Genomic DNA, 26,183 nt, shown 5'->3' with positions numbered 1-26,183 from the left:
GCCTCTGCCTCTCTCTCTCTCTCTCTCTCTCTGTTTCTCATGAATGAATGAATGAATGAATGAATAAATAAATAAATAAATCTATCTTAAAAAATAAAAATAAAAATAAAAAAGCAAACTAGGCACCTGGGTGGCTCAGTTGGTTAAGTGTATGCCTTTGAATTAGGTATGATCTTAGGGTCCTGGGATCAAGCCCCGAGTTGGGCTCCCTGCTCAGTGGAGAGTCTACTTCTGCCTCTCCTTCTCTCCTTCTGCCCCTCCCCACTGCTCATGCTCATGCTCTCTCTTTCTCTATTTCAAATAAATAAATAAGAAATCTTTTTAAAAAATACATAAATAAAAATTTAAAAGCAAGCTATAGGGGCCACTGGGTGGATGATGATTAGGCTAAAAACAAAGTTTCACAAAGTAGTTTTAAAAAGAAATGACCATTTTACTCTGTATATATCTCTAATTGTTTGAAATTTCTACCAAAAATACATCTGTATTATTATTTGTATGACTAAAAATAAAATAACTAATACAAGTTAATAGATCTAATGACAGCCCATATGCTGAAAATGCCTTCTCTGAGATGCTTAAAGTAAGAATAAAAACACAAACTTATAAACACATTACTTAAAAATCAATGATAGACCTAGTGGAAGAGAGAGATCTATAGAATATTAGTCATAACCTTAACCCTTATGAAGGATACTGCCCAACCTTGAGGTCAGGTCAAAGAAAGTTATTAAATGCTTTCTCAGGGAAGCGCGGGTGGCTCAGCAGTTTAGCGCTGCCTTCAGTCCAGGGTGTGATCCTGGAAACCCGGGATCAAGTCCCACGTCAGGCTCCCTGCACGAAGCCTGCTTCTCCCTCGCCTGTGTCTCTCTGCCTCTGTGTGTGTGTGTGTGTGTGTCTCTCTCAAGAATAAATAAATAAAATCTTTAAAATAAATTAAAATAAATAAATAAATAAATGCTTTCTCAAATTGTTACTTTCACTTTATTTATTTTTAAAAATTTATTTAAAAGATTTATTTGAGAGACAAACAGATGCAAGAAGACAGGGGGAGGGGCAGAGGGAAGGAATCAAGCAGATTCTCTGCTGACCATGAAGCCGGTACAGGCCCTGAGATCATGACCTGAGCCAGAACCAAGAGTCAACATTCAACTGACTGAGACACCCAGGTACCCCTGCTGCTTTCATTCTAAAGGCAGACAGTGGAGCTAACCCAATAGAACAATTTCTAATTCAAACAGGCTTCCTATTTGGGACTGCAATATCCAAACTAGAAGAGGGCAGCAGTGAGAGAGTCTACCATAGTGGCAACTCCTCTGAAGCACCCATGTAAACTATGGCACGTGGCATGGCATATCGGATGTTTCATTCATAAATAATGTCTACTTGCTTGTAAATCATGCAGAAAACAGTTAAATACTAAGAAAAAAATGGAAAATTTATTTAAGATTTTATGTATTTATTTTAGAGAGAAAGTGAGAGAATAGGGGGCAGAGCAGAGGAGAGAGGCAAGCAGACTCCATGGTGAACATAGAGCCCAACTCAAGGCTCGGTCCCACAACCCTGAGATCATGACCTGAGCTGAAACCAGGAGTCAGGTATCAATCAACTGAGCCACCCTGGAACCCCAGAGAAATGGAAATTTTAAATTAAATCTCAAAAAAGAAGTCCTCCTATCCCACCACCTTTGATTCATTCTTAGCAGACCACTACATCTCCAATTTCAAAAAGAAAAAAGAAAACATCAAAAACATCCTCCCTCATCTTCCTCCTACAACACCCACAAACTTACCAGACTCCCTATTACCTGTTCCTTCTTTCCCTCAAGCATAAGAAAGAGGGATCTCTCACCCACATTCAGGCTAATCCTGCACTTGTGCTCCAAATTCTACTCCCTTCCAATCCTCTGCAAGGACCTCTCCCTGCCATCTATCTCCTCTCTTAGATCTTCAACTTATTTATTGTTGTTTTTTTCTCAAGTGACTAAATCAACTGTAATGACTTCAATTCCATCTGTAAGAGGATGCCTTCAAATATCTTCATCTCTAACTACAATGCTCTCCCCAGCTTCAGATGTTGGCCTTTAAACCTCTCTTCAGGGACGGGGATCGGAGATCGAGTCCCGCATTGGGCTCCCCACAGGGAGCCTGCTTCTCCCTCTGCCTGTGTCTCTGTATCTCTCTCTGTGTCTCATGAATAAATAAATAAAATCTTTTTTGAAAAAAAAATCTCTCTTCAATGTCCTATAGAAATTCCAACATGTCCAAAACTAAATTCATTTTTCTCCTAAAACCAATTCAATTCTACCTCTATTCTCTATCTCAAGAATAGACCAGCATTCACCCAGTTTCCAACTCAGAAACACCTCAGTAGATGTTACTTCTGACTTCCTCTTGTCCTTGAGCCCCCTCACATCCAATCAAGTTCTACCTCATATTTGTTCATTTCTCTCCATCTCCAAAGCTGTTCCCCGGTTTAGGTCCTTTTCACATCACACTTGGATTATTGTAGCATCCCTTATAATCTTATTTCTAGTCTTATCCTTCTCTACATTTTTCACAAAGCAGCCAAAGTTGTATTTCTAAAATGCGTATCTGACAAGTTACTTCCTTACTTAAAGCATTCAACAGTTCCCTACTACCTTCAGGATAAAGGTCAAATTGTTTACTGCATGACCCTTCAAGATGTGGTCCCCTCTTACCTCACCACCCACTCCACTGTGATTTTTACTTTCAAGGGACAATGAACCAGCCATTTGCAGTTTTCCTACTATGCTCTCTCCTCCTAGCTTCATATAATCCCAACAGAATCCTAAAGCATCATATTGGTGACTCCAAACCCAAAGCAGCAAAAAATTCTCATACTTTATCTCAGTAAATCTTCCTTTAGAAAAACCAGTTTTACCAAATTCTACAGTGCCACATAGTGGTGAGAGAGGGAAGCACATAATAAAGATGAAGTGTAGCTAACTGGAAGAGAGGAGGACTTCAGAAAGCGTGAAGCGATTTACCTTCCCTTTAATGGGAAATGGCACTTCCCGTTAATGGAGTGCCTCACTGCAACTCCACACAGTTGCATGTACTAGGGCACCTATGATTACTTAGCTAGTCTTGCTCATTATATCACCCTCAGGAACTTACATCACTTGGGCTCAGGCTGCCCAGCCCATTCTCCTGCTCAGAATCCTTCCCAGATTCAGTGCCCTGGGAGGACCGGGGATGTGATGGATGGATCCAGATCTCTAAGCGAGTGGTGTCATCTCCAACATGCCGGAAAGTAGACTTCTTTCCTTTCCGCCACTGGTCAGGGCTCAGTTCCAATTCCTCATGTTGCTTTTTTTCCATCTGTTCTGCCTGTACAATATACAAACACATAAGCTCAGACTCTCCTGGGATTCAGCTAATAAAAACAGGCAGTCACCTCATGTGAGTTTATTGCCCAGGGGCTATAAAAAGTAAAGACTTTGCTATAGTCCCTAAGTAGCAAAGTATTATCTTCTTTGACTCATAGAAGTTATTAATTCCATAATCTAGATGTACATCCAAGGGCCCTGGAGAACTCTCCTAAAGATGAGTTTGGTTCTACATAGGGGCTGACTGGCTCCATCAACATAGCCCAATGGGACTCCTTGAGGACATTATATGTCATTCCCCGGAGGACACAGAAGCACTGAGAAACACATTCTTTTACAAAGAAATGAATCTGCCTGCATCCCCACTTACCTTTCGTTTGGTCTCCTCAAACAAGCTCATGAGACTCTCCTTGGCAGTCAGGATAGGGTTGCTGGCAGCTAAACTGCGCATATAGTAATAGACAGCATCAAGCTTCCTCCTCTGCAGAAAGAGGCCAGAGACATCAAGTCAACCAATTCTTTTCCTGACTCTAGCCTGAGTCAACTGACATAGAAAACCTTACTATCTCTCCCAGGCTGTGAGGAATTCCAATAAGAATATCAGAATGCTATCCACAGTAGAAGCCATGGCAATTACATAAGAGATCTTTCCTGGAGCAGTACTCTATCTTACATGGAGAAGTACTCTAAAAGCCAAGTACTCACAAGAGGGAGAAGAGAATAAAGAGCCTCATAAAATATAAAATCCAACTACATTTTGGTTTTAGAGAAAGAAATGTTCAACTCACTAGGTATTGTTCAAAAAATTATATATAACAATGACAACATCATTAAGCATAGCGAGAAAAGTGACCATCACTTCATAGATTTTTTACCTCTAAACCTAAGAACACTGCCCCATAGGCATTATTATTCCCATTTTAGAGATGAGGAAATAGGAGCTCAGAAAGACTATTATCTAACAACATAACATGTCCTACAAGGTCTCCAAGCCAAATCTGGATATACCAGTATATAAACCTAGGTCTGTCTGGTTCCTGAGTTTAGGTTTTCACTATTTCATACTGACTCTGCTGAGAAAGGGAAATATGAATTATTATCCAATGAATTCAGCAAATAAATATTTCAAGTCTGTTTTACAACCGACTAACAAGGAAAAGAAGTAAAAGAAAGGGAGAAAGTCAAAAGGCAAAAGAGAAACACTAAGCAAAGGGCGAAAGATGTCAAAAACCTTTCTCCAAATTCATATACATTTCTCCCCTTTTCTTCTGTTTTAAAATGCATCTAGAATACTAACTTCTCTCTCTCCCCAGTAACTCATTGTTTAAAACTTACATCTTAAAAAAAAAAAAAAAGCAACGAAAAAATCTCACACCTTCTATTCAGCTAGCATGGTTAAAGCTACTCATTCTAAGGTCAACTGCCTAAGTTTGAACCTGGTCCTGCCACTTACTAGGTAGATATTTATTAGAAGATATTTATAAACATATGGCTTCTAAATGAATAAAAATTCATATAATACATACAGTTTAACAGAATATCTGACATACTGTTAAATGTGGGCTATTTTTTGGTTTGTTTCTTGTTTTTTGAGATTTTTTTAAAGTAATCTCTACTACACCCAATGTGAGGCGTAAACTTACAATCCCAAGATCAACATGCTCAATGAACTGAGCCAGACAGGCACCCCTAATGGGGGCTATTTTTAATATTCCTTCAATCTATACTAATCTCGGGCTATCCTACTCGATTTTAGACTGTATTTTGTTGATTCTACAATGATTTTTTTCAAATCTTAACATTTCTGAAATCAAACAGAACTTCCAATCAATATCTACCATTATGTCCCACTTATAAGAATCACATATTCTTTCTTAGTGGTCCAGAAAATAATGGTACATCTAATCAATTGCATCGCATTTTATGACGTCTAATTTGTATCACTGTCTACACACCTCACTTGTCTTTTTAATGTATTTTTCAGAGCAGAAACCATATCACATATTCATGACTCATAGCACCTAGCAAAGTACTGTACTGTACACAAGGCATGCTCTCACCGAGTTTTTAGATTCATCGAATGACTGGAGACAGAAAATTGAGAAAGTGATGTTAATAGACAACTAGGATAAAAGGGAGACAGAGAAAAAAAAAAAAAAAAGGGAGACAGAAAAAGAGGGACAGAGGAAAAGAGCTTGAAAGGAGTACTAATTTAGGTCAGAGGTCTATGAAAGAAAAATACACTGATTTAATCAGAATGGCAAAAAGCCACTGAGGGAATTCAGGGAAGTTGTAAGACATTATGATCAATGCTCAAAAATCAGTTATATTTCTACACATTAGTAATAAACAATCCTTAAAAGAAATTAAGAAAATAATTCCATTTACAATAGCATCAAAAAGAATAACATACTTAGGAATAAGTTTAACCAAGGAAGTGTAAAACTTAAACACTGAAAATTATAAACATGTCTAAAAGAAATTAAAGAAGACCTAAATAAATTAAAAACACCTGTGTAAATACTCCGTAAGGCAACTACACAGTCAATGTAATTCTTATGAAAATCCCAATGACTTTTTGCAGAAATGAAAATGCTTATCCTAAAATCCATATGGAATTACAAGAAACCCCGAACAGCCAAAATAATCTTGAAAAAGAACAAAGGTGGAAAACTCATGTATCCTGATTTCAAAATTTACCACAAATCTACAGTAATTAAAACAATGTGGTGCTGGCATAAGGGTAGACATATGGATCTATGGAAGAGAACTGAGAATTCAGAAATAAAGCCAGATACCAACTGATTTTCAACAAGGATTCCCAAGACTAGTCAATGGGGAAAGAACACAAAAGAATGAAGTTGGACCCCTATTTCACATCATATACAAAAATTGATGAAAAATGGATCAAAGATCTAAATATAAGAGCTATAACAATAAAAACTCTTGGAAGAGGGGCACCTGGGTGACTCAGTCAGTTAAATGTCCAATTCTTGGCTTTAGTTCAGGTCATGATCTCATGGGTTGTGAGATAGAGCCCTGCATCAGGCTCTGTGCTCAGCCAGGAGTTGCTTGAAGATTCTTTCCCACTGCCCTTCCCTCAAAACTCATTCACACTCTCTCTCTAAAATAAATAAATAAATCTTAAACAAAAAAACTCTTAACATGATGAGATGAGCATTGGGTGTTATACATTGGCAAACCGAATTTAAATTAAAAAAAAAAAAAGCCTCTTAGAAGAAAACACAGGGACAAGTCTTTTTTTTGGGGGGGGGGGGACAAGTCTTCTTAACTCGAATTTGGCAATAGTTTCATAGCTATGACAGCAAACACAAGCAACAAAAGAAAAAACAGTTAAATTGGACTTTATCAAAATTTAAAGCTTTAGTGCATCAAAAGACACCATCAAGAAAGTGAAAAGACAATGCACAGGAGAAAATATTTGCAAATCACATATCTGAAAAGGGTAGGAATAAAGAATTCTTACATCTCAACAACATAAAAGACAACCCAATTTTAAATATGCAAAGGATCTGAATACACATTTCTCCAGAGATGATATTCAGATGGGCAACAAGCACACGAAAGTATCACTATTTATTAAGGAATGCAGGCCAACACCACCATGCCATACCACTTCAGACCAGCTAGGTTGAGTACTGTTTAAAAAAACAAAACACACACATAAAAAATTAAAATAAAATAAAATAACTAAAATAAAATAAAAAAACAAAACAAGGGGTGCTTAAGTGGCTCAGTCAATTAAGCATCTGCCTTCACTCAGGTCATGATCACAGGGGTCCTGGATCGAGCCCCCGTCATCAGGCTCCCTCCTTCAAGGGGAGTCTGCTTCTCACTCTGCCTCAATCCCTGGCTTGTGCTTAACACCCCCCCCCAATCAATCAATCAATCAATCAATTAAATCTTTAAAAAAGAAAACAGAAAATAATGAGCAAGGACAAGGATGTGGAGATACCAAAATCCTTGTGTGCTGTTGTTGGGAATACAAAATTATGCAGTTGCCAGTAGGGTGGCTCCTCAAAAAACTGAAAATAGAATCTAGCAATATGATCCTGCAATTCCACCTCTGGGTATATTATCAAAAGAATTGAAAGCAGGGTCTTTTTCTTTTTTAATGTTACTTGTTTATTCATGAGAGACACACAGAAAGAAGCAAAGACATAGGGAGAAGGAGAAGCAGGCTCCCTGTGGGGAGCTGATGTGGGACTCAATCCCAGGACCCTGGGAATCACAACCTGAGCCAAAGGCAGATGCCCAACCACTGAGCCATCCAATCTCTGAAAGCAGAGTCTTAAGGAGATTTTTGTACACTCACATTCATGGCAGTATTATTCACAATGGTCAAAAGGTAGAAGTGTGCACTAACAGATAAAATGACAAAATATGGTATATATATACAACTAAGTGCTCTTCAGTCTTAAGGAAGAAATTCTGACACAAGCTGCAACATGGATGGACCTTAAAGATATAATGCTAAGTGAAATAAGCCACAAAAAGACAAATACTATATGATTCCACTTATACTGAATACCTAAAGTAGACAAATTCAGAGACAGAACCTAAAAGGGTAGTTGTCAGTAGTTGGGAGGCAGGGGAAAATGGAGAGTTGCCTAAGTAATGGGTTTAAAGTTTTAGTTTTGCAAGACGAAGAGAGTTCTGGAGATCCGTTGCACAACAATGTAAATGTAAAATGGGTAAGATGATAAATTTCATTTTATGTATATTTTACAATTAATTTTTTTTCAATTTAAGAAAAAGAATGAAAAAAAAAGAAAAAAGAAAAAAGAAAAAAAATGGGCAAAGGATTTAAATAAACATTTCTCCAAATAGCCCAAAAAGGTAGCTCAGTATGATTAGTTTTTAGGGAAATGCAAATCAAAACTACAATAAGATACTACTTTAAAATCAACAGATTTGGGGCAGCCCTGGTGGCTCAGCGGTTTAGCGTCACGTTCAGCCTGGGGTGTGATCCTGGAGACCCGGGATCAAGTCCCACGTTGGGTTCCCTGCATGGAGCCTACTTCTCTCTCTCTTTCTCTCTCTCTCTCTCTCTCTCTCTCTGCCATGAATAAATAAATAAAATCTTTAAAAATTAAAATAAATAAATAAATAAATAAATAAACAAACAAACCCAACAGATTTGGGACGCCTGGGTGGCTCAGCGGTTGGGCGCCTGCCTTTGGCTCAGGTCGTGATCCCCGGATCCGGGATCGAGTTCTGCATCAGGCTCCCTGCGAGGAGCCTGCTTCTCCCTCTGCCTGTGTCTCTGCCTCTCCTCTCAATCTGTGTCTCTCATGAATAAATACATAGATCTTTAAAAAATAAATAAATAAATAAAATAAAATCAACAGGTTTGTAGATAACAACAAAAAAATTCTAAAGTTTATATGGAAAGGCAAAAGATCCAGAAGAGCCTACACAATACCGACAAAGAAAAACATGGTCAAAAGACCAAATTACCCAACTTCAAGACGTATTATAAAGCTACTGCAACCAAGATAATGTGGTACTGGCCAAAGAACAGACAAACAGATCAATGGAAAGCCCAGAACCACACAAATACAGCAAGCTGATCTTTGGCAAAGGAGGAAAGGCAATTCAATGGAGAAAAGATGATCTTTTCAACAAGCGGTGCTGAAAGAACTGGATACTCACATGCAAAACAATAAATCTATGCACAGACCTTACACCTTTCATAATATGTAACTCAAAATGGATCATAGACCTAAACATAAAATGTAAAACTATACAACTCCTAGAAGATAACACAGAGGAAATCTAGGTAACTGTGGGCTTGGTGGGGAGTTCTCAGATATTACACCAAAAGCAAAATCCACAAAAGAAAGCGCTGGAAAGCTGGATTTCATTAAAATTAAAAACTTCTGGGCAGTCTGGTTGACTCAGTGGTTTAGCGCCACCTTCAGCCCAGGGCATGATCCTGGAGACCGGGGATCCAGTGCCACATCGGGCTTCCTGCATGGAGCCGGCTTCTCCCTCCCTCTGCCCGTGTCTCTGCCTCTCTCTCTCTCTCTGTCCTTCATGAATAAATAAATAAAATCTTTAAAAAAAAATTAAAATTTTGTTCTGTGCTAAGAAAATGAAAAGATACAGAAAAATATTCACAAAACACGTATCTAATAAAGGACTGGTATTAAAAATACACTCTTAAAACTCAATTAAAAAAAAAAAAAAACCAACCTGGGCCACCTGGGTGCCTCAGCCAGTTAAGCATCTGCCTTCAGCTCAGGCCATGATCCCAGGGTCCTGGGATGGAGGCCCACATCAGGCTCCTTGTTCAGCAAGGAGCCTGCTTCTCCCTCTCCCTCTGCCTGCTACTTCCCCTGCTTGTGCTCTTTCTATGTCAAATAAATAAATAAAATCTTAAAAACAAAAACAAAAACAGGCATGCCTGGGAGGTTCAGTGGTTGAGCGTCTGCCTTTGGCTCAGGCCGTGATCCCTGGGTTCTGGGATCCAGTCCTTCATCAGGCTCCCCACAGGGAACCTGCTTCTCCCTCAGCCTATGTCTCTGCCTCTCTGTCTCTAATGAATAAATAAAATCTTTAAAAATATATAAATAAATAACCAAACAAAACAATTTAAAGATAGGCAAACGATCAAAACAGACACCTCACCAAAGAAGATACAAAGATGGCAAATAAGCACATGAAAAGATGTTCCATATCATATGTTAAAAATGAGTTAAAATGAGATAACACTACATCATTATAGAATGACCAAAATCCAGAACACTGAGGACACTAAATGCTGATGAGGATACAGGCAACAGGAACTCTCATCCACTGCCTGTGGGAATGCAAAATGGCACAGCCACTTTGGAAGACAGTTTGGCAGTTTCTTCCAAAACTACATACACTCTTATCATACAATCCAGCAATCACACTTAGTATTTATCCAAATCAGATGAAAACTTATGTCCACACAAAGACCACAAACATTTACAGCATTTTTATTTAGAGGAACAGAGAAATTACGGTACATCCACACAATGGAATATTACTCAACAATAAAAAGAGCTATCAAATCACAAAAATAACCCTAAATGCAATTACTAAGTGAAACAAGCTAATCTGAAAAGGCTGCATACTGTATAGTTCCAACTATATGACATTCAGGAAAAGGCAAAACTACCGAGACAGTAAAAATTAAGAATGCTAGAGGTTGAGAGGAGTGAGGAGGGATGAATAGGTGAAGGATAGAGCATGGGGAATTTTTAGGACGGTGAAACTACCCTGCATGATACTGTAATGATGGATACATGTCATTATAACTGTTCAAATCCACAGAATGAACAAATCAATAAAAGTGAACCCTAATGTAAACTAGCAACTTTAGCTAGTGATAACATATCAATACTGGCTCATCAATTAAAACGAATGTATTACATTAATGCAAGATGTTAATGACAGGAAAAACTGAGAGGGGAGTTGAGGGAGTACACGGGAACTCTTTGTACTTTCTGCTTAATTTTTCTGCAAACCTGGGGATCCCTGGGTGTGGCTCAGCAGTTTAGCATCTGCCTTCGGCCCAGGGCATGATCCTGGAGTCCTGGGATCGAGTCCCACATCAGGCTCCCTGCATGGAGCCTGCTTCTCCCTCTGCTGAGTCTCTGTGTCTCTCATGAATAAATAAATAAAATCTTTAAAAAAACAATAATAATAATAATTTTTCTGCAATCCTAAAACTGACACACAAAAAAAAGAAAAAAAGGAAAGAGAAACATTAAAGAAAAAAAATGTTTCCAAGTGGTGGGAGAAAACCCACCATGAGATATCACTTTACACTCACTAGGTTGGTCATAATCAAAGAAGTGAAAATGTTGGTGGAAAAAAAAAAAAAAAAGAAAATGTTAGTGAAAACGTGGAGAAATTAGAACCCTTGTACATTGCTGGTGGGAATGTAAAACGGTGCAGCCTCTATGAAAAAGTTAAACAGAGGGAGTGCCTAGGTAGCTCTGTCAGTTAGGCATCTGACTCTTGATTTTGGCTCAGGTCATGATCTCAGGGTCATGAGACTGAGCCCTGCATCATGCTCCATGCTCAGCAGGGAGTCTGCTTCTCTCCCTCTCTCTCTGCTGCTCCCCTCACTCACACATTCACACACTCTCTCTCTCTCTCTCTCAAAAAAAAAAAATAGGTGTAGCCATGGCAGCCAACGCTACCATTAACCCGTCGTAGCTGCTGCCTCTAGAGCTCGTGGACAAATGTATAGGATCAAGAATTCACATTGTGATGAAGAGTGATAAACTGTTGGCACACTTTTGGGATTTGATGACTTTGTCAATACGGTACTGGAGGATGTCACTGAGTTTGAAATCACACCAGAAGGAAGAAGGATCACTAAATTAGATCAAATTTTGCTAAATGAAAATAATATAACAATGCTAGTTCCTGGAGGAGGAGGTCCTGAAGTATGAATGGATTTCCTTACTTCTGCCTTTGTCCTATAATGACAACAAAATCGATTTTTTTTAAGCCTTTTAATGTTTGGATTCTGTAAAGCTAAGTTTCCCGTTAAAGGGAAATGTTTTGAAGATGCATTGTAAATGCCCATTTTTGTAAGTTAATCATTATTATTTTGGAAAAAGAAGAACAGTTGTTCTCTGAAGACAAAATAAAAATGTTTTTGGTTAACTGTCAAAAAATAAATAAAAAAATAAAATAAACAAACCTTAAAAAAAAAAAACTAAACACGGAATTACCATACAACCCAGAAATTCCACTCATAGGTATAGACTCAGAAGAACTGAAGACAGATATTCAAATACCTGTATCTCACAAAAGCACTATTCACAACAGCTAAAAGGTGAAAACAACCAAAATGTCCAACTACTGATGAATAAAATATGGTATATCCATACAATGGAATATTATTTGGCCTTAAAAATGAAGTACTGAGACATTCTACAACATAAACAAACCTCAAAAACTTTATGCTAAGTGAAAGAAGTCAGATGTAAAAGGTCACATACTGGATGGTTCCATTTATATGAAACACTCAACAGGTATATCCTGAGAAAAACGCAGACTAACAGTTGCCAGAGGCTGGGAAGTAGAAGAAATGGAGAGTAATGGGTATGGAGTTTCCTTTTGGGGTAATGAAAATGTCTTGAATTAAGAGCTGATGGCTGCACAATACAATACTGTTAATGTACTAAAGATAATAAAAAGTGAATGAAGACATTCAATATATCTATTGATGGAAGTGTCTCTATCAACCACACTACTTAATCAACAATTTCAATCCATCATGAAGTGTTAGGAGTTTCTTTGAACCTTTTATTGAACAAAGGGGAATAAAAATTTTAATTCAAATATTGTTTACTTGGGCAATGAAATTTACAGCATTATGAAAACTCTACCAGCTAAATGAGTATGTTAGCTGCTTTATATTTAAATCTTTTTTTTTTTTTAAGATTTTATTTATTTATTCATGACAGACACAGAGAGGGAGAGGGAGAGACATAGGCAGAGGGAGAAGCAGGCTCCATGCAGAGAGCCCGATGCAAGACTCGATCCCAGGATTCCAGGATCACACCCTGGGCCAAAGGCAGGCACTCAACCACTGAGCCACCCAGGCATCCCTATATTTAAATCTTTGATACCTCCGGTTGACCTTCCCCCCTTTCAATTCAATTTCCTTATTAGGGGCTGTTATTAGCTCCCAAGGCTCTCTGATAGAGGCATATTTAGAGGAGTCTGGTAAGACCTAGGAAGATACAATTTAGCACTAAATGCTTCTGCTAAAACTTAATAGGAATAGGGGATAATCTGGGGAAAGGAAGGAAGGATCTCACTACTTAGGGCTTCAAGGAAAAGTGAAAGTTCCCTGGAAATGAGTAACTTCATTCAATAGGACAGGGAAGGAAAGCAAGACAAGATTCAGTGCAGAAGCCTTGGTCAAAAACAGAGTGGTGTTTGGCTAGAGCATGAACATACCCTGAGGAACTTAAGTGCAATGAAAGGGGATGAAGTACAGATTCAACTGGAATAAGGAATCACTGACAACTAACCTCTGAAAGTAACAAGAGGAATGTGAGGATGGAAGACAGGAAAGGATATTTTTTAGGTTTAGTGTTCAGATGAACTTTAGCCCCAGGAGCAGAGATGCTATCAAAATCCATTCTTTCTAAGATACTGCCTGCAAAACACTCCCCATCCATAGGATTGCTTACCGTGTACACTGCCAGCAGAGCCAACTGATTATAGGGACGCCCATTCTTGGGAGCAATATGCTGTGCCTTTAGATACCAACTGGAATAGAAAAACAGTAAAAAATGCTAGCTTCATATTAACACTTTCCCAATTCATCACCTAATAGTCCTAACTGCTTAAGACATAAGCTGGAGTGTTAGATGTAGTTGGAGTGGTAAAGCCTGATTACAAAGACCCACAGGGACAGCTGTAGGGCTTCCACATGGGAGGCAGCTTGGGTGGCCCATTGTCCTAACACGGCTTAGCTTAATGCCACAAGGAAAGAGAAGCAATGAACAAGAGGCAAAAGTACCTGCGTGCTTTCCCGTAGTTTGCTGTGTCATTGGCTTGTTCCCGATACCTAGCGATATCTCCTTGGCAAATCATACATCGCTGGGCACTGATTAAAGCATATTTTACCTTCAGGAAAAAATGATCAGTTAGCAGTATACCCAAGAAGCTCTAACTTCAACCCCAAAGGACAAAGATAGGATCAAAGTGACCAAACAGCATTAATAAATCAGGCACTAGTAGTCCTCAACAAAGTAAAAAGTTTTTAGTCTAAGCTAGGCTAGCAAAAAACATGTGATGCAAAATTTAATGAGAAGAAATGACAGAAAAAAGAAGAGGTCATTCTTATTTCATGTCCCAGGTTAACAGAAGAAAACATTTCGGAAACCAACAGTCAGGAAACCTAACTATACAAAAGAGTTGTGTGATCTTCCATAGGTCTTTGGGATTGTTTTGGGGACTCAAATTCCTTTATCTGAATACAAAAATACATATTCCATAGGGTAAGTGGAGAGAATAAGTGTTAAATACTTCGCAAATTATAAAGTGATATACAAATACCATGACAACTGTTTATTCTGTTATGTTCCTGTCATCACTATAGTCTCTCTCTCCTCAAATTCTTAATATCACTGCACTGTTACTGCATTACATTCACTTTGCAAAACAATAACAAATCCCTAAAACAATAGCATAGTTACACTTTACCAAACACCTACAAGAGGGGATCCCTGGGTGGCTCAGCGGTTTAGTGCCTGCCTTTGGCCCAGGGCGTGATCCTGGAGTCCCGGCGGCCTGTGTCGGGCTCCTGGCGTGGAGCCTGCTTCTCCCTCCTCCTGTGTCTCTGCCCCCCCCGCATCTCTCTATAATAAATAAATAAATAAATAAATAAATAAATAAATAAATAAATCTATCTATCTATCTATCTATCTATCTATCTTTAAATCTTTAAAAAAAAAAAAACCCACCTGCAACAGTGCCCTGGACTGGGTAGTTCTCACTCCCTCTCTATATGTGTTTTCTCACTAATGGGATTTGCATCTGTCCCTCAGTGAGAACACAACAGAGTACACCCTTAACAATCACAAGACACATGTCCAACCAAAAAACCTGAGGAACATCACTTCATAACATACAATTCCACTCCACTTCACACATAAGAAATTAACACATCACCGAATAAAGAACAAAGCCTTCAAGAAGTAGATGTTGCCCTTAGGAAGGCTCATCCACTAGCTAAACAACTAGCTACTGTACATCAACCTCTTAATACATAATAAATGTGTGCCTCAGCAAAGTTATATACCACTACATGCCATATACCTTCAGAGTCCTGACCATTCCACACTTTCTATGAATACCAAGAGCCCTTTGTATTTAACTAATGAAGTACAAAGAAAACAGATTATGTTTCCATACCACAGCATTCTGCTATCTCAATGCAGGGAAGAAAAAAACAAATTTCACCAAAGGCAGCCTGCTATCCTCTGGATAAAGTCCCAGATGATCTAGCTTCTGGTCACCTCTTCAGCACCATTCTCCCCCACACTCTGTCCCTCAGTCAGACTAGACTTTTCTCAGTCCCCCCAACACACCATGCCTCTTTCTTGCTTCAGGACCTACACATACACTATTTCCTCTCCACAGAATGTTGTAGCATCTTCACATACACCTCCACCTGGCTATAACATCTCAGGTCTTCAGCCCCAGCTTAATTGTGACTTCCTCAGTCTTCCATGATCCTCTAAATTCCTTTATATTATACACCACCACAATATCCCTTTCCAGAAATCACTGTATCTGCAATTACTAATACACCATCTATACTCACCCCTAATCAACTCTAAACTCCATAAGTTGGGATCATGGCCTTTCTTGTTCCACAATGAATTATATGTGCCTAGAAAGACACATGGCGGGAAGCCTGGGTGGCCCAGTGGTTGAGCATCTGCCTTCGGCCCAGGGCATGATCCTGGAGTCCCAGGATCAAGTCCCGGATTGGGCCCCTGCATGGAGCCTGCTATTTCTCTGGGGGCCTATGTCTCTGCCTCTCTCTCTCTCATCTTAAAAAAAAAAAAAAAAAAAAAGACAGCACTGCTGTAGAGTCTCAAATGTAGAAAGATCATGTGATGAGAGGAAAGTGCCCTTTTGTTGATGACTTGTCATCAGAGGATGTCACTGAGTTTGAAATCACACCAGAAGGAAGAAGGATCACTAAATTAGATCAAATTTTGCTAAATGAAAATAATATAACAATGCTAGTTCCTGGAGGAGGAGGTCCTGAAGTATGAATGGATTTCCTTACTTCTGCCTTTGTCCTATAATGACAACAAAATCGATTTTTTTTAAGCCTTTTAATGTTTGGATTCTGTAAAGCTAAGTTTCCCGTTAAAGGGAAATGTTTTGAAGATGCATTGTAAATGCCCATTTTTGTAAGTTAATCATTATTATTTTGGAAAAAGAAGAACAGTTGTTCTCTGAAGACAAAATAAAAATGTTTTTGGTTAACTGTCAAAAAATAAATAAAAAAATAAAATAAACAAACCTTAAAAAAAAAAAACTAAACACGGAATTACCATACAACCCAGAAATTCCACTCATAGGTATAGACTCAGAAGAACTGAAGACAGATATTCAAATACCTGTATCTCACAAAAGCACTATTCACAACAGCTAAAAGGTGAAAACAACCAAAATGTCCAACTACTGATGAATAAAATATGGTATATCCATACAATGGAATATTATTTGGCCTTAAAAATGAAGTACTGAGACATTCTACAACATAAACAAACCTCAAAAACTTTATGCTAAGTGAAAGAAGTCAGATGTAAAAGGTCACATACTGGATGGTTCCATTTATATGAAACACTCAACAGGTATATCCTGAGAAAAACGCAGACTAACAGTTGCCAGAGGCTGGGAAGTAGAAGAAATGGAGAGTAATGGGTATGGAGTTTCCTTTTGGGGTAATGAAAATGTCTTGAATTAAGAGCTGATGGCTGCACAATACAATACTGTTAATGTACTAAAGATAATAAAAAGTGAATGAAGACATTCAATATATCTATTGATGGAAGTGTCTCTATCAACCACACTACTTAATCAACAATTTCAATCCATCATGAAGTGTTAGGAGTTTCTTTGAACCTTTTATTGAACAAAGGGGAATAAAAATTTTAATTCAAATATTGTTTACTTGGGCAATGAAATTTACAGCATTATGAAAACTCTACCAGCTAAATGAGTATGTTAGCTGCTTTATATTTAAATCTTTTTTTTTTTTTAAGATTTTATTTATTTATTCATGACAGACACAGAGAGGGAGAGGGAGAGACATAGGCAGAGGGAGAAGCAGGCTCCATGCAGAGAGCCCGATGCAAGACTCGATCCCAGGATTCCAGGATCACACCCTGGGCCAAAGGCAGGCACTCAACCACTGAGCCACCCAGGCATCCCTATATTTAAATCTTTGATACCTCCGGTTGACCTTCCCCCCTTTCAATTCAATTTCCTTATTAGGGGCTGTTATTAGCTCCCAAGGCTCTCTGATAGAGGCATATTTAGAGGAGTCTGGTAAGACCTAGGAAGATACAATTTAGCACTAAATGCTTCTGCTAAAACTTAATAGGAATAGGGGATAATCTGGGGAAAGGAAGGAAGGATCTCACTACTTAGGGCTTCAAGGAAAAGTGAAAGTTCCCTGGAAATGAGTAACTTCATTCAATAGGACAGGGAAGGAAAGCAAGACAAGATTCAGTGCAGAAGCCTTGGTCAAAAACAGAGTGGTGTTTGGCTAGAGCATGAACATACCCTGAGGAACTTAAGTGCAATGAAAGGGGATGAAGTACAGATTCAACTGGAATAAGGAATCACTGACAACTAACCTCTGAAAGTAACAAGAGGAATGTGAGGATGGAAGACAGGAAAGGATATTTTTTAGGTTTAGTGTTCAGATGAACTTTAGCCCCAGGAGCAGAGATGCTATCAAAATCCATTCTTTCTAAGATACTGCCTGCAAAACACTCCCCATCCATAGGATTGCTTACCGTGTACACTGCCAGCAGAGCCAACTGATTATAGGGACGCCCATTCTTGGGAGCAATATGCTGTGCCTTTAGATACCAACTGGAATAGAAAAACAGTAAAAAATGCTAGCTTCATATTAACACTTTCCCAATTCATCACCTAATAGTCCTAACTGCTTAAGACATAAGCTGGAGTGTTAGATGTAGTTGGAGTGGTAAAGCCTGATTACAAAGACCCACAGGGACAGCTGTAGGGCTTCCACATGGGAGGCAGCTTGGGTGGCCCATTGTCCTAACACGGCTTAGCTTAATGCCACAAGGAAAGAGAAGCAATGAACAAGAGGCAAAAGTACCTGCGTGCTTTCCCGTAGTTTGCTGTGTCATTGGCTTGTTCCCGATACCTAGCGATATCTCCTTGGCAAATCATACATCGCTGGGCACTGATTAAAGCATATTTTACCTTCAGGAAAAAATGATCAGTTAGCAGTATACCCAAGAAGCTCTAACTTCAACCCCAAAGGACAAAGATAGGATCAAAGTGACCAAACAGCATTAATAAATCAGGCACTAGTAGTCCTCAACAAAGTAAAAAGTTTTTAGTCTAAGCTAGGCTAGCAAAAAACATGTGATGCAAAATTTAATGAGAAGAAATGACAGAAAAAAGAAGAGGTCATTCTTATTTCATGTCCCAGGTTAACAGAAGAAAACATTTCGGAAACCAACAGTCAGGAAACCTAACTATACAAAAGAGTTGTGTGATCTTCCATAGGTCTTTGGGATTGTTTTGGGGACTCAAATTCCTTTATCTGAATACAAAAATACATATTCCATAGGGTAAGTGGAGAGAATAAGTGTTAAATACTTCGCAAATTATAAAGTGATATACAAATACCATGACAACTGTTTATTCTGTTATGTTCCTGTCATCACTATAGTCTCTCTCTCCTCAAATTCTTAATATCACTGCACTGTTACTGCATTACATTCACTTTGCAAAACAATAACAAATCCCTAAAACAATAGCATAGTTACACTTTACCAAACACCTACAAGAGGGGATCCCTGGGTGGCTCAGCGGTTTAGTGCCTGCCTTTGGCCCAGGGCGTGATCCTGGAGTCCCGGCGGCCTGTGTCGGGCTCCTGGCGTGGAGCCTGCTTCTCCCTCCTCCTGTGTCTCTGCCCCCCCCGCATCTCTCTATAATAAATAAATAAATAAATAAATAAATAAATAAATAAATAAATAAATAAATAAATAAATCTATCTATCTATCTATCTATCTATCTATCTATCTATCTTTAAAAAAAAAAAAAAAACCCACCTGCAACAGTGCCCTGGACTGGGTAGTTCTCACTCCCTCTCTATATGTGTTTTCTCACTAATGGGATTTGCATCTGTCCCTCAGTGAGAACACAACAGAGTACACCCTTAACAATCACAAGACACATGTCCAACCAAAAAACCTGAGGAACATCACTTCATAACATACAATTCCACTCCACTTCACACATAAGAAATTAACACATCACCGAATAAAGAACAAAGCCTTCAAGAAGTAGATGTTGCCCTTAGGAAGGCTCATCCACTAGCTAAACAACTAGCTACTGTACATCAACCTCTTAATACATAATAAATGTGTGCCTCAGCAAAGTTATATACCACTACATGCCATATACCTTCAGAGTCCTGACCATTCCACACTTTCTATGAATACCAAGAGCCCTTTGTATTTAACTAATGAAGTACAAAGAAAACAGATTATGTTTCCATACCACAGCATTCTGCTATCTCAATGCAGGGAAGAAAAAAACAAATTTCACCAAAGGCAGCCTGCTATCCTCTGGATAAAGTCCCAGATGATCTAGCTTCTGGTCACCTCTTCAGCACCATTCTCCCCCACACTCTGTCCCTCAGTCAGACTAGACTTTTCTCAGTCCCCCCAACACACCATGCCTCTTTCTTGCTTCAGGACCTACACATACACTATTTCCTCTCCACAGAATGTTGTAGCATCTTCACATACACCTCCACCTGGCTATAACATCTCAGGTCTTCAGCCCCAGCTTAATTGTGACTTCCTCAGTCTTCCATGATCCTCTAAATTCCTTTATATTATACCACCACCACAATATCCTTTCCAGAAATCACTGTATCTGCAATTACTAATACACCATCTATACTCACCCCTAATCAAACTCTAAACTCCATAAGTTGGGATCATGGCTTTCTTGTTCCACAATGAATTATATGTGCCTAGAAAGACACATGGCGGGAAGCCTGGGTGGCCCAGTGGTTGAGCATCTGCCTTCGGCCCAGGGCATGATCCTGGAGTCCCAGGATCAAGTCCCGGATTGGGCTCCCTGCATGGAGCCTGCTATTCTCTCTGCCTATGTCTCTGCCTCTCTCTGTATGTATCTCTCATAAATAAAATCTTAAAAAAAAAAAAAAAAAGACAGACACGTGGCATGTAGGAGAGTCTCAATAAATACTTGATTAGTAACAGAGTTTGTGTACAGCAATCATGAGTAGAAAGACAAGAGGAAGTCTCTGCTCCATAAATCATGAGCACTTTTCTAATGAGTCTTTAACCTCTTCCTTTCCCCTGACCCTTTCCTCTCAATATAGAAGTCTCTACCAGCTTAAAAACAAACTTCTCAGGGGATCCCTGGGTGGCTCAGCAGTTTAGCACCTGCCTTTGGCCCAGGGCATGATCCTGGAGTCCCAGGATTGAGTCCCACATCAGGCTCCCTGCATGGAGCCTCCCTCTCCTTCTGCCTGTGTCTCTGCCTCCCTCTCTCTGTCTCATTAATAAATAAATAAAATCTTAAACAAACTTCTCTTGACACTATGTTCTCTTTTATTTATTTATTTTTAAAGATTTTATTTATTTATTCATGAGAGACACAGAGAGACAGAGACAGAGACACAGGCAGAGGGAGAAGCAGGCTCCATGCAGGGAGCCCAATGTGTGACTCCATCCCAGGTCTCCAGGATCACATCCTGGGCTGATGGTGGTGCCAAACCGCTAAGCCACCAGGGCTGCCCTATGTTCTCTTTTAATTACTATCTTCCCTCCTTGCATTCACAACCAAAATTCTTACAAGAATGGTCCAATATATTACTCCCTTCTTGTATCTACTGTCTCACTTCTTATTCTCTGCAATTTGTCTTGCATCCTCTCCAATTGAAATAAATTGGGTAAGTTCATCCAATCCAATGGACACTTTTAGTAATCTTAACATTCAATGACTCTATAACACTTAGCAATTCTACCCACTAACATCTTGAAATCTGATCCCCCTGGCCCCACTCTCTGGCTGACTGGCCAGTATCCCAGTATCCCAACTTCTGCTTCAACTATCACTTATAGATTGATGACTTCTGAATCCATATCACCAACTTAGCTCTTTCCCAAGCTTTGAACAGACCAGAACATTCATCTGCTCATTTTCAAGTTCCTCCATTTATGCAAGCCAAAACTGAACCAATCTCTTCCTTCCCTGCCACTCTCCTAGACGACAAGCTGGGAGATGATATAAACTCATGCCTCCTATCTCATCATTCGCACCAAATCAGCCAGCGAGTCAACTCTCCTTCCCTTATATATTTCCAATTTGTCTCCTCTTTTCCACCTCCACTATCTCTACCTTAGTTCAGGCCTACAACCTGATTCCCCAACCTCTATTCTTGCCCAAACTCCTCTACTATTTGCCAGAATGACTGGTTCTAAGAAGAAATCTATGCTACCCACTTAGTGAAAATCAATCCATGGCTCCGCACTGCTTTCAGAATAAATTCCAAAGTCTTCAGTATGGATACCAAAGTTTCTGATCTATCCCTTTCTACTTCAGTTTTACCTCCTGTAACAGCCCAATGCCACATTACAAAAACCAGAATACTGAACTTCTTACACTTTCCAACAAGGCCTGATTCTCTCCTGCTGTGCCCTATACTGCCCCTTCAACTCCTAGTCGTGTTTCAAGACTTGATAGTCTCTCAGAAGTCCCCCTTGACACCACCAGTCTGAATCAGAGCTACTTCACTCTGCCCCTTCCACACTGTATATGTAACATTACCATAGTACTTACTACATGATTATTGCTGGTTTACTTGGTCTGTTCCTCCACTGGACTGTATCTTTCTTTTTTTTTTTAAAGATTTTATTTATTTATTCTTAGAGACACAGAGAGAGAGGGGGGCAGAGGCACAGGCAGAGGGAGAAGCAGACTCCACGCAGGGAGCCTGACGTGGGACTTGATCCAGGGTCCCCAGGATCACACCCCGGGGTGCAGGCAGCGCTAAACCGCTGCACCACCAGGGCTGCCCTGGACTGTATCTTTCATTCTGTACCTCAACATCCAGCACAGTGCCTAGCACAAAACACTAGACAAATGCTTACTAAACGGATGATTAAATTTAAGATAAAGAAGCTGGCTTACTGTCTTGCGTAATGGCTTGCTGCGAATGGCAAGACCATCCATGTAGTCCTCCAGTTTGAACTTGTAAGTAACCTGCAGCTTCTGAAGCAAACTATCAAAGAAGTCACTACCCTATAAAGACAAAAAATAAGAAACAGCTGAATCAGGCTGTTGTGATCCAATCTACCTACCAGAAACTAGGACAAATAACCTGTTCACAGTTCTGCTAATGTTTATTCATCCCATGTAAAGAAAGTATACACAGTATTTAGTGGTCACCAACTAAACACATATTCATAGCATAAGCCCCTTTTTGAAAGCCCAAATGATTTTCAATCGTTTTAAAAATATGAACACACATACACACCACAGACACACTTTCTCTTCCTACAGCCACCAACCCCCCACCACCAAATAAGACATTCAGAAAATTTCCAAGCTCAGAACTAACTTCAATTGCCAATAAGTTATGGTCCCAAGGAAAGCAACAAGGTAGGGTAGGCCTAAACCCAAGAAAAGAACATAAAGTTTTTGCCAGTGTTCTGCTATAAATCATCGTATTTCAGGTGATAAAAACCCATCACAACTACAGATACAGAATGCTAAAGCCTTTATCCTGAGAACAAAAAGATGATGGTTTACCTCATCCAAGAGCTCCAAAAGTCTGTTCCGAATCTGCTCTGGGTTCTCAACATTCGGATCCTTGAGAAGCTGCCTGAACTTCTCAATCACCTGATAGAAAGCATTCTTCCACAGGATCTGATCCACATTCTGATTATCAGAGAACTCAATATCTAATAGGATACAGCGCTCATATAGCTGCAGCAGTTCAGCTCTGGAATAAAATACATGCAACTTCTAGCTCCACATGTATCACAAGAAAGGCTAGATCCAAGATCCGAGCTTCTTGCAAATTAAACACCTTCCTTGGCAGGAAATCCAAAATGCCACCAGGTATAGTACTCATTTGACTTTTCATTCTACACAGCAGAATGTCATTCTACAGACAGTTATGTCTAGTAGTTTTTCCCCATATGCCTCCACCTAAATTTAACAGCTGAAAGAAGATCTTTGCCACAAGCTATATGTTGTTCACTTCTTGGCATTCTGGAAAGTCTTTCCATTTCCAGATTCCATGTACTCCTAAAGATTTTTTTTCTTAAAGAAAAAGTGGGAAGCATCATTTCTAAGACTAGAAACAAAATTTTGTTATTTTTCCAACTGTCCCTTCCTTTAAAAATCAATGTGAAAGGGATTTAACACCCAGTGACTGGCCAAAAAAGTTTCTACATTCCTCAGTCACTAGAGCCTATACACCTCCAGCTTATCCCCATTTCCCTCTAGCCAGGATGGAACACACCATACCTGAGCTGAGCCATCTTCTCCAGGCCCTCAGGACTGATGCGGTCCCTGGAGAGAAGGTTGCTGAGCTGCAGTTCCTGGTTGTCAGCCACCCGGAGAAGCCTATGTAGCTCCTGCTGCTGCATGTTCCTCATGTGCTGTTCCATCTCTTCAGGACTCATAGTGTTGGCAGGGAGAGGGCTACAAATATACTGTCCTGATGCAGTTGGGTAGCCTGGGTAGTAAGGCCCAGGGTACACACCATTCGTGGGGCCCACGGGGTACTGCAGAGCACTATAGCTTGTATAGGGATACTGAGAGGCAGGGCCTGGTGTCCGGGGGTAATAATAGGGGTTGTCAGAGTTTTGAAACTTATAGTAGGATGCTTGGGCCTGGCGGGAGTCACCCCAAGTAGGGCTGACTTCATCATCAGTGTCTAAGAAATGCAGCTGGGGCATCTGGCTCTTAAGAGCAGGTTTCTGATCAGGATTGTTTGGGTCCCATAATCTCCGAGTGGTGCCTCCTCGGCCCCAACTCCGAGATCCCTTACTACCAGATCCAAACAAAAGCCGAGGTCCCAAAGGTGCAGATTCCGGAGAACCAGTTGAATTGACAGATAGGGTGGTATGGGCAGGCAATATCAGAATGCCACGTCCACGACCTCGAAGTTCTTGTTTCAGGTTTTTGGACTCCTGCTTCTCAGAGCCTTTGCCCCCACTGCTCAAGCTTTTGTCAGGCTTTATCCTATCCACATCCTCCCTGGATGACATCACCATGGGGGAATCTTTGTTCATGGTTTCTGCATCAAAAGTGACACGAAGGGTGCCTCGATTTTCTTTTCCGTTGCTTTTCTGCTCTCCCTCCCCCCGACCAGACCAGCTTCTTTCTAAATGTTTTTTCCTTTCCAAGCTCCTCCTAGGCTCATCAGGCTCATCAATTCTGTCCTCATCTAAAGAGTCAGTTGAGGACATAGATACTTGCTTCTTCAGTCGTGGCCTCTCCTTGGTCCTGTCCTGTCGGCGGCGACGACATCCATTATCAGTCAGGCCAGCCCCCTCAGCACTGTTGTTGCTGCCAGCTGAGCTAGTGCTACAGGTGCGGTAGCGGTTCCTCCGCTTGTCTGAGCGGGAGTAGCGCTTTGCAGAACCCGGCTTCCCCTGTGCCAGGTCATCATTTCCTTTCCTTATCCCCTCCCCCTTCTCAATCCTCTTTCCTTTTTCTCCTTTTACAGCCCTTACTCTGTCACCATTTAGGCTCTTTTCTGCTTCATTTTTGTCTAGTTTATTCATGACTTCCTCTTTCACATTTCCCCTGTAGTCATCTTCTTCTACTCTCAGTTGTTCCACCTGGTTGAGGATTTCTTCCTCACCCACCCTGTTGGTCGATTCTTTGGTAAGAGTCTGCAAACGCCTTCCAGGCTGATAGATCTGCATATCAGGTTTCTTTGTTCTCTTGATAATTCTTAGACTTCGATCCTCTTGTCCAGAAGTCCTAGGAAAGGACTCCTGAGCCCCAATATTTTCTGGGTCTACAGGACCATTTTGATGTTGGTTATCCAATTCCTTGCATATGTCTTTAATGAGCTGTGTATCATTTCTAACAGCAGAGGAATCTCTGTGATTAACAATTTCATCCTTAAATTCGTCACTCCCAGAAGGTTCCTTGATTTTAGGTTTGTTCCTCAGTCGAGAAAGACCAGGCTTATAGATTTCCAGATCTGGGCGCCGGTTATCTTTGCGTTGCCTGGGCTCCTTCATGTTTTCTATTATGTTGAGGAGGAACAGGTAGGAGAAAATAAAAGGGAGGGGAGGGAGGAAAGGAAAAAAACAACAACCTGTCATTTTGGTTAAGTAAGAGAAAAGCCCAGCAAAAATAACACGTAGAGGGGATCCCTGGGTGGCGCAGCGGTTTGGCGCAGCGGTTTGGCGCCTGCCTTTGGCCCAGGGCGTGATCCTGGAGACCCGGGATCGAATCCCACATCAGGCTCCCGGTGCATGGAGCCTGCTTCTCCCTCTGCCTGTGTCTCTGCCTCTCTCTCTCTCTCTCTGTGACTATCATAAATAAATAAATACAGCAGTGCTCTTTAAAAAAAATAAATAACACGTAGAAATGCTAATATTGATGGACAAGGAAGGAAATTTCTGAAGAAGCAGAAATTCTACTAGGTTTACAGTATGTGTTTAGCAACTGGCAAAGCTAAGAAACTTCAATATGTTAGAGCTATCTACACTTGGGTTAGGGAAACCGGAAAACAACAACAACACCACCACGCTCTCTTGCGTTACCCAAGTCCTACCTATCCAGATGTCCAAGACCCCAAACTACCTTATCATTGCCAGAATAAACAATCCCTAATCATTCGAGCATCAGACTATGCATGTTCCTCATGGAACCCTTAGATCCATTTTAGTCTTTTCTTCTAGTGCTTCTAATATTTTTCCAGGGTGGTTAAGCCCTTTTTAACACAGTTGTAGTTGGGGGTAAGGGAGAAAAAGAGAGAGATGCACAATAACCTTTGGACAC

The 26,183-nt window shown here is 40.1% G+C and overlaps 1 protein-coding gene and 1 pseudogene across 2 annotated transcripts in view; one reads left to right on the top strand and one right to left on the bottom strand.

Moving 5' to 3' along the window:
• SMG6 (SMG6 nonsense mediated mRNA decay factor) overlaps window positions 1-26,183 on the bottom strand; it is a 244,824-nt gene that overhangs the window by 216,216 nt on the left and 2,425 nt on the right. The window contains exons 2-8 of one of the 2 annotated variants that reach the window (XM_041724719.1): window positions 23,685-25,422; window positions 22,962-23,154; window positions 22,341-22,451; window positions 18,258-18,364; window positions 17,926-18,004; window positions 3,723-3,833; window positions 3,141-3,353 (exon numbers count right to left, since the gene is read on the bottom strand). In XM_041724719.1, coding sequence (XP_041580653.1) covers window positions 3,141-3,353; window positions 3,723-3,833; window positions 17,926-18,004; window positions 18,258-18,364; window positions 22,341-22,451; window positions 22,962-23,154; window positions 23,685-25,422 — 2,552 coding nt within the window. Of the gene's footprint in view, window positions 1-3,140; window positions 3,354-3,722; window positions 3,834-13,566; window positions 13,646-13,898; window positions 14,006-17,925; window positions 18,005-18,257; window positions 18,365-22,340; window positions 22,452-22,961; window positions 23,155-23,684; window positions 25,423-26,183 lie in introns of those variants that run through there. The other variant, XM_041724718.1, reaches the window with a different exon arrangement.
• On the top strand, window positions 11,537-12,025 carry LOC121472973 (annotated as a pseudogene).

This window comes from Vulpes lagopus, chromosome 12, assembly GCF_018345385.1.
Source record: "Vulpes lagopus strain Blue_001 chromosome 12, ASM1834538v1, whole genome shotgun sequence".
In the NCBI taxonomy this organism is placed as follows: Eukaryota; Metazoa; Chordata; class Mammalia; order Carnivora; family Canidae; genus Vulpes; species Vulpes lagopus.
Note: the sequence above shows the minus strand (reverse complement) of the source record. Positions and strands in the feature narration are given on the sequence as shown.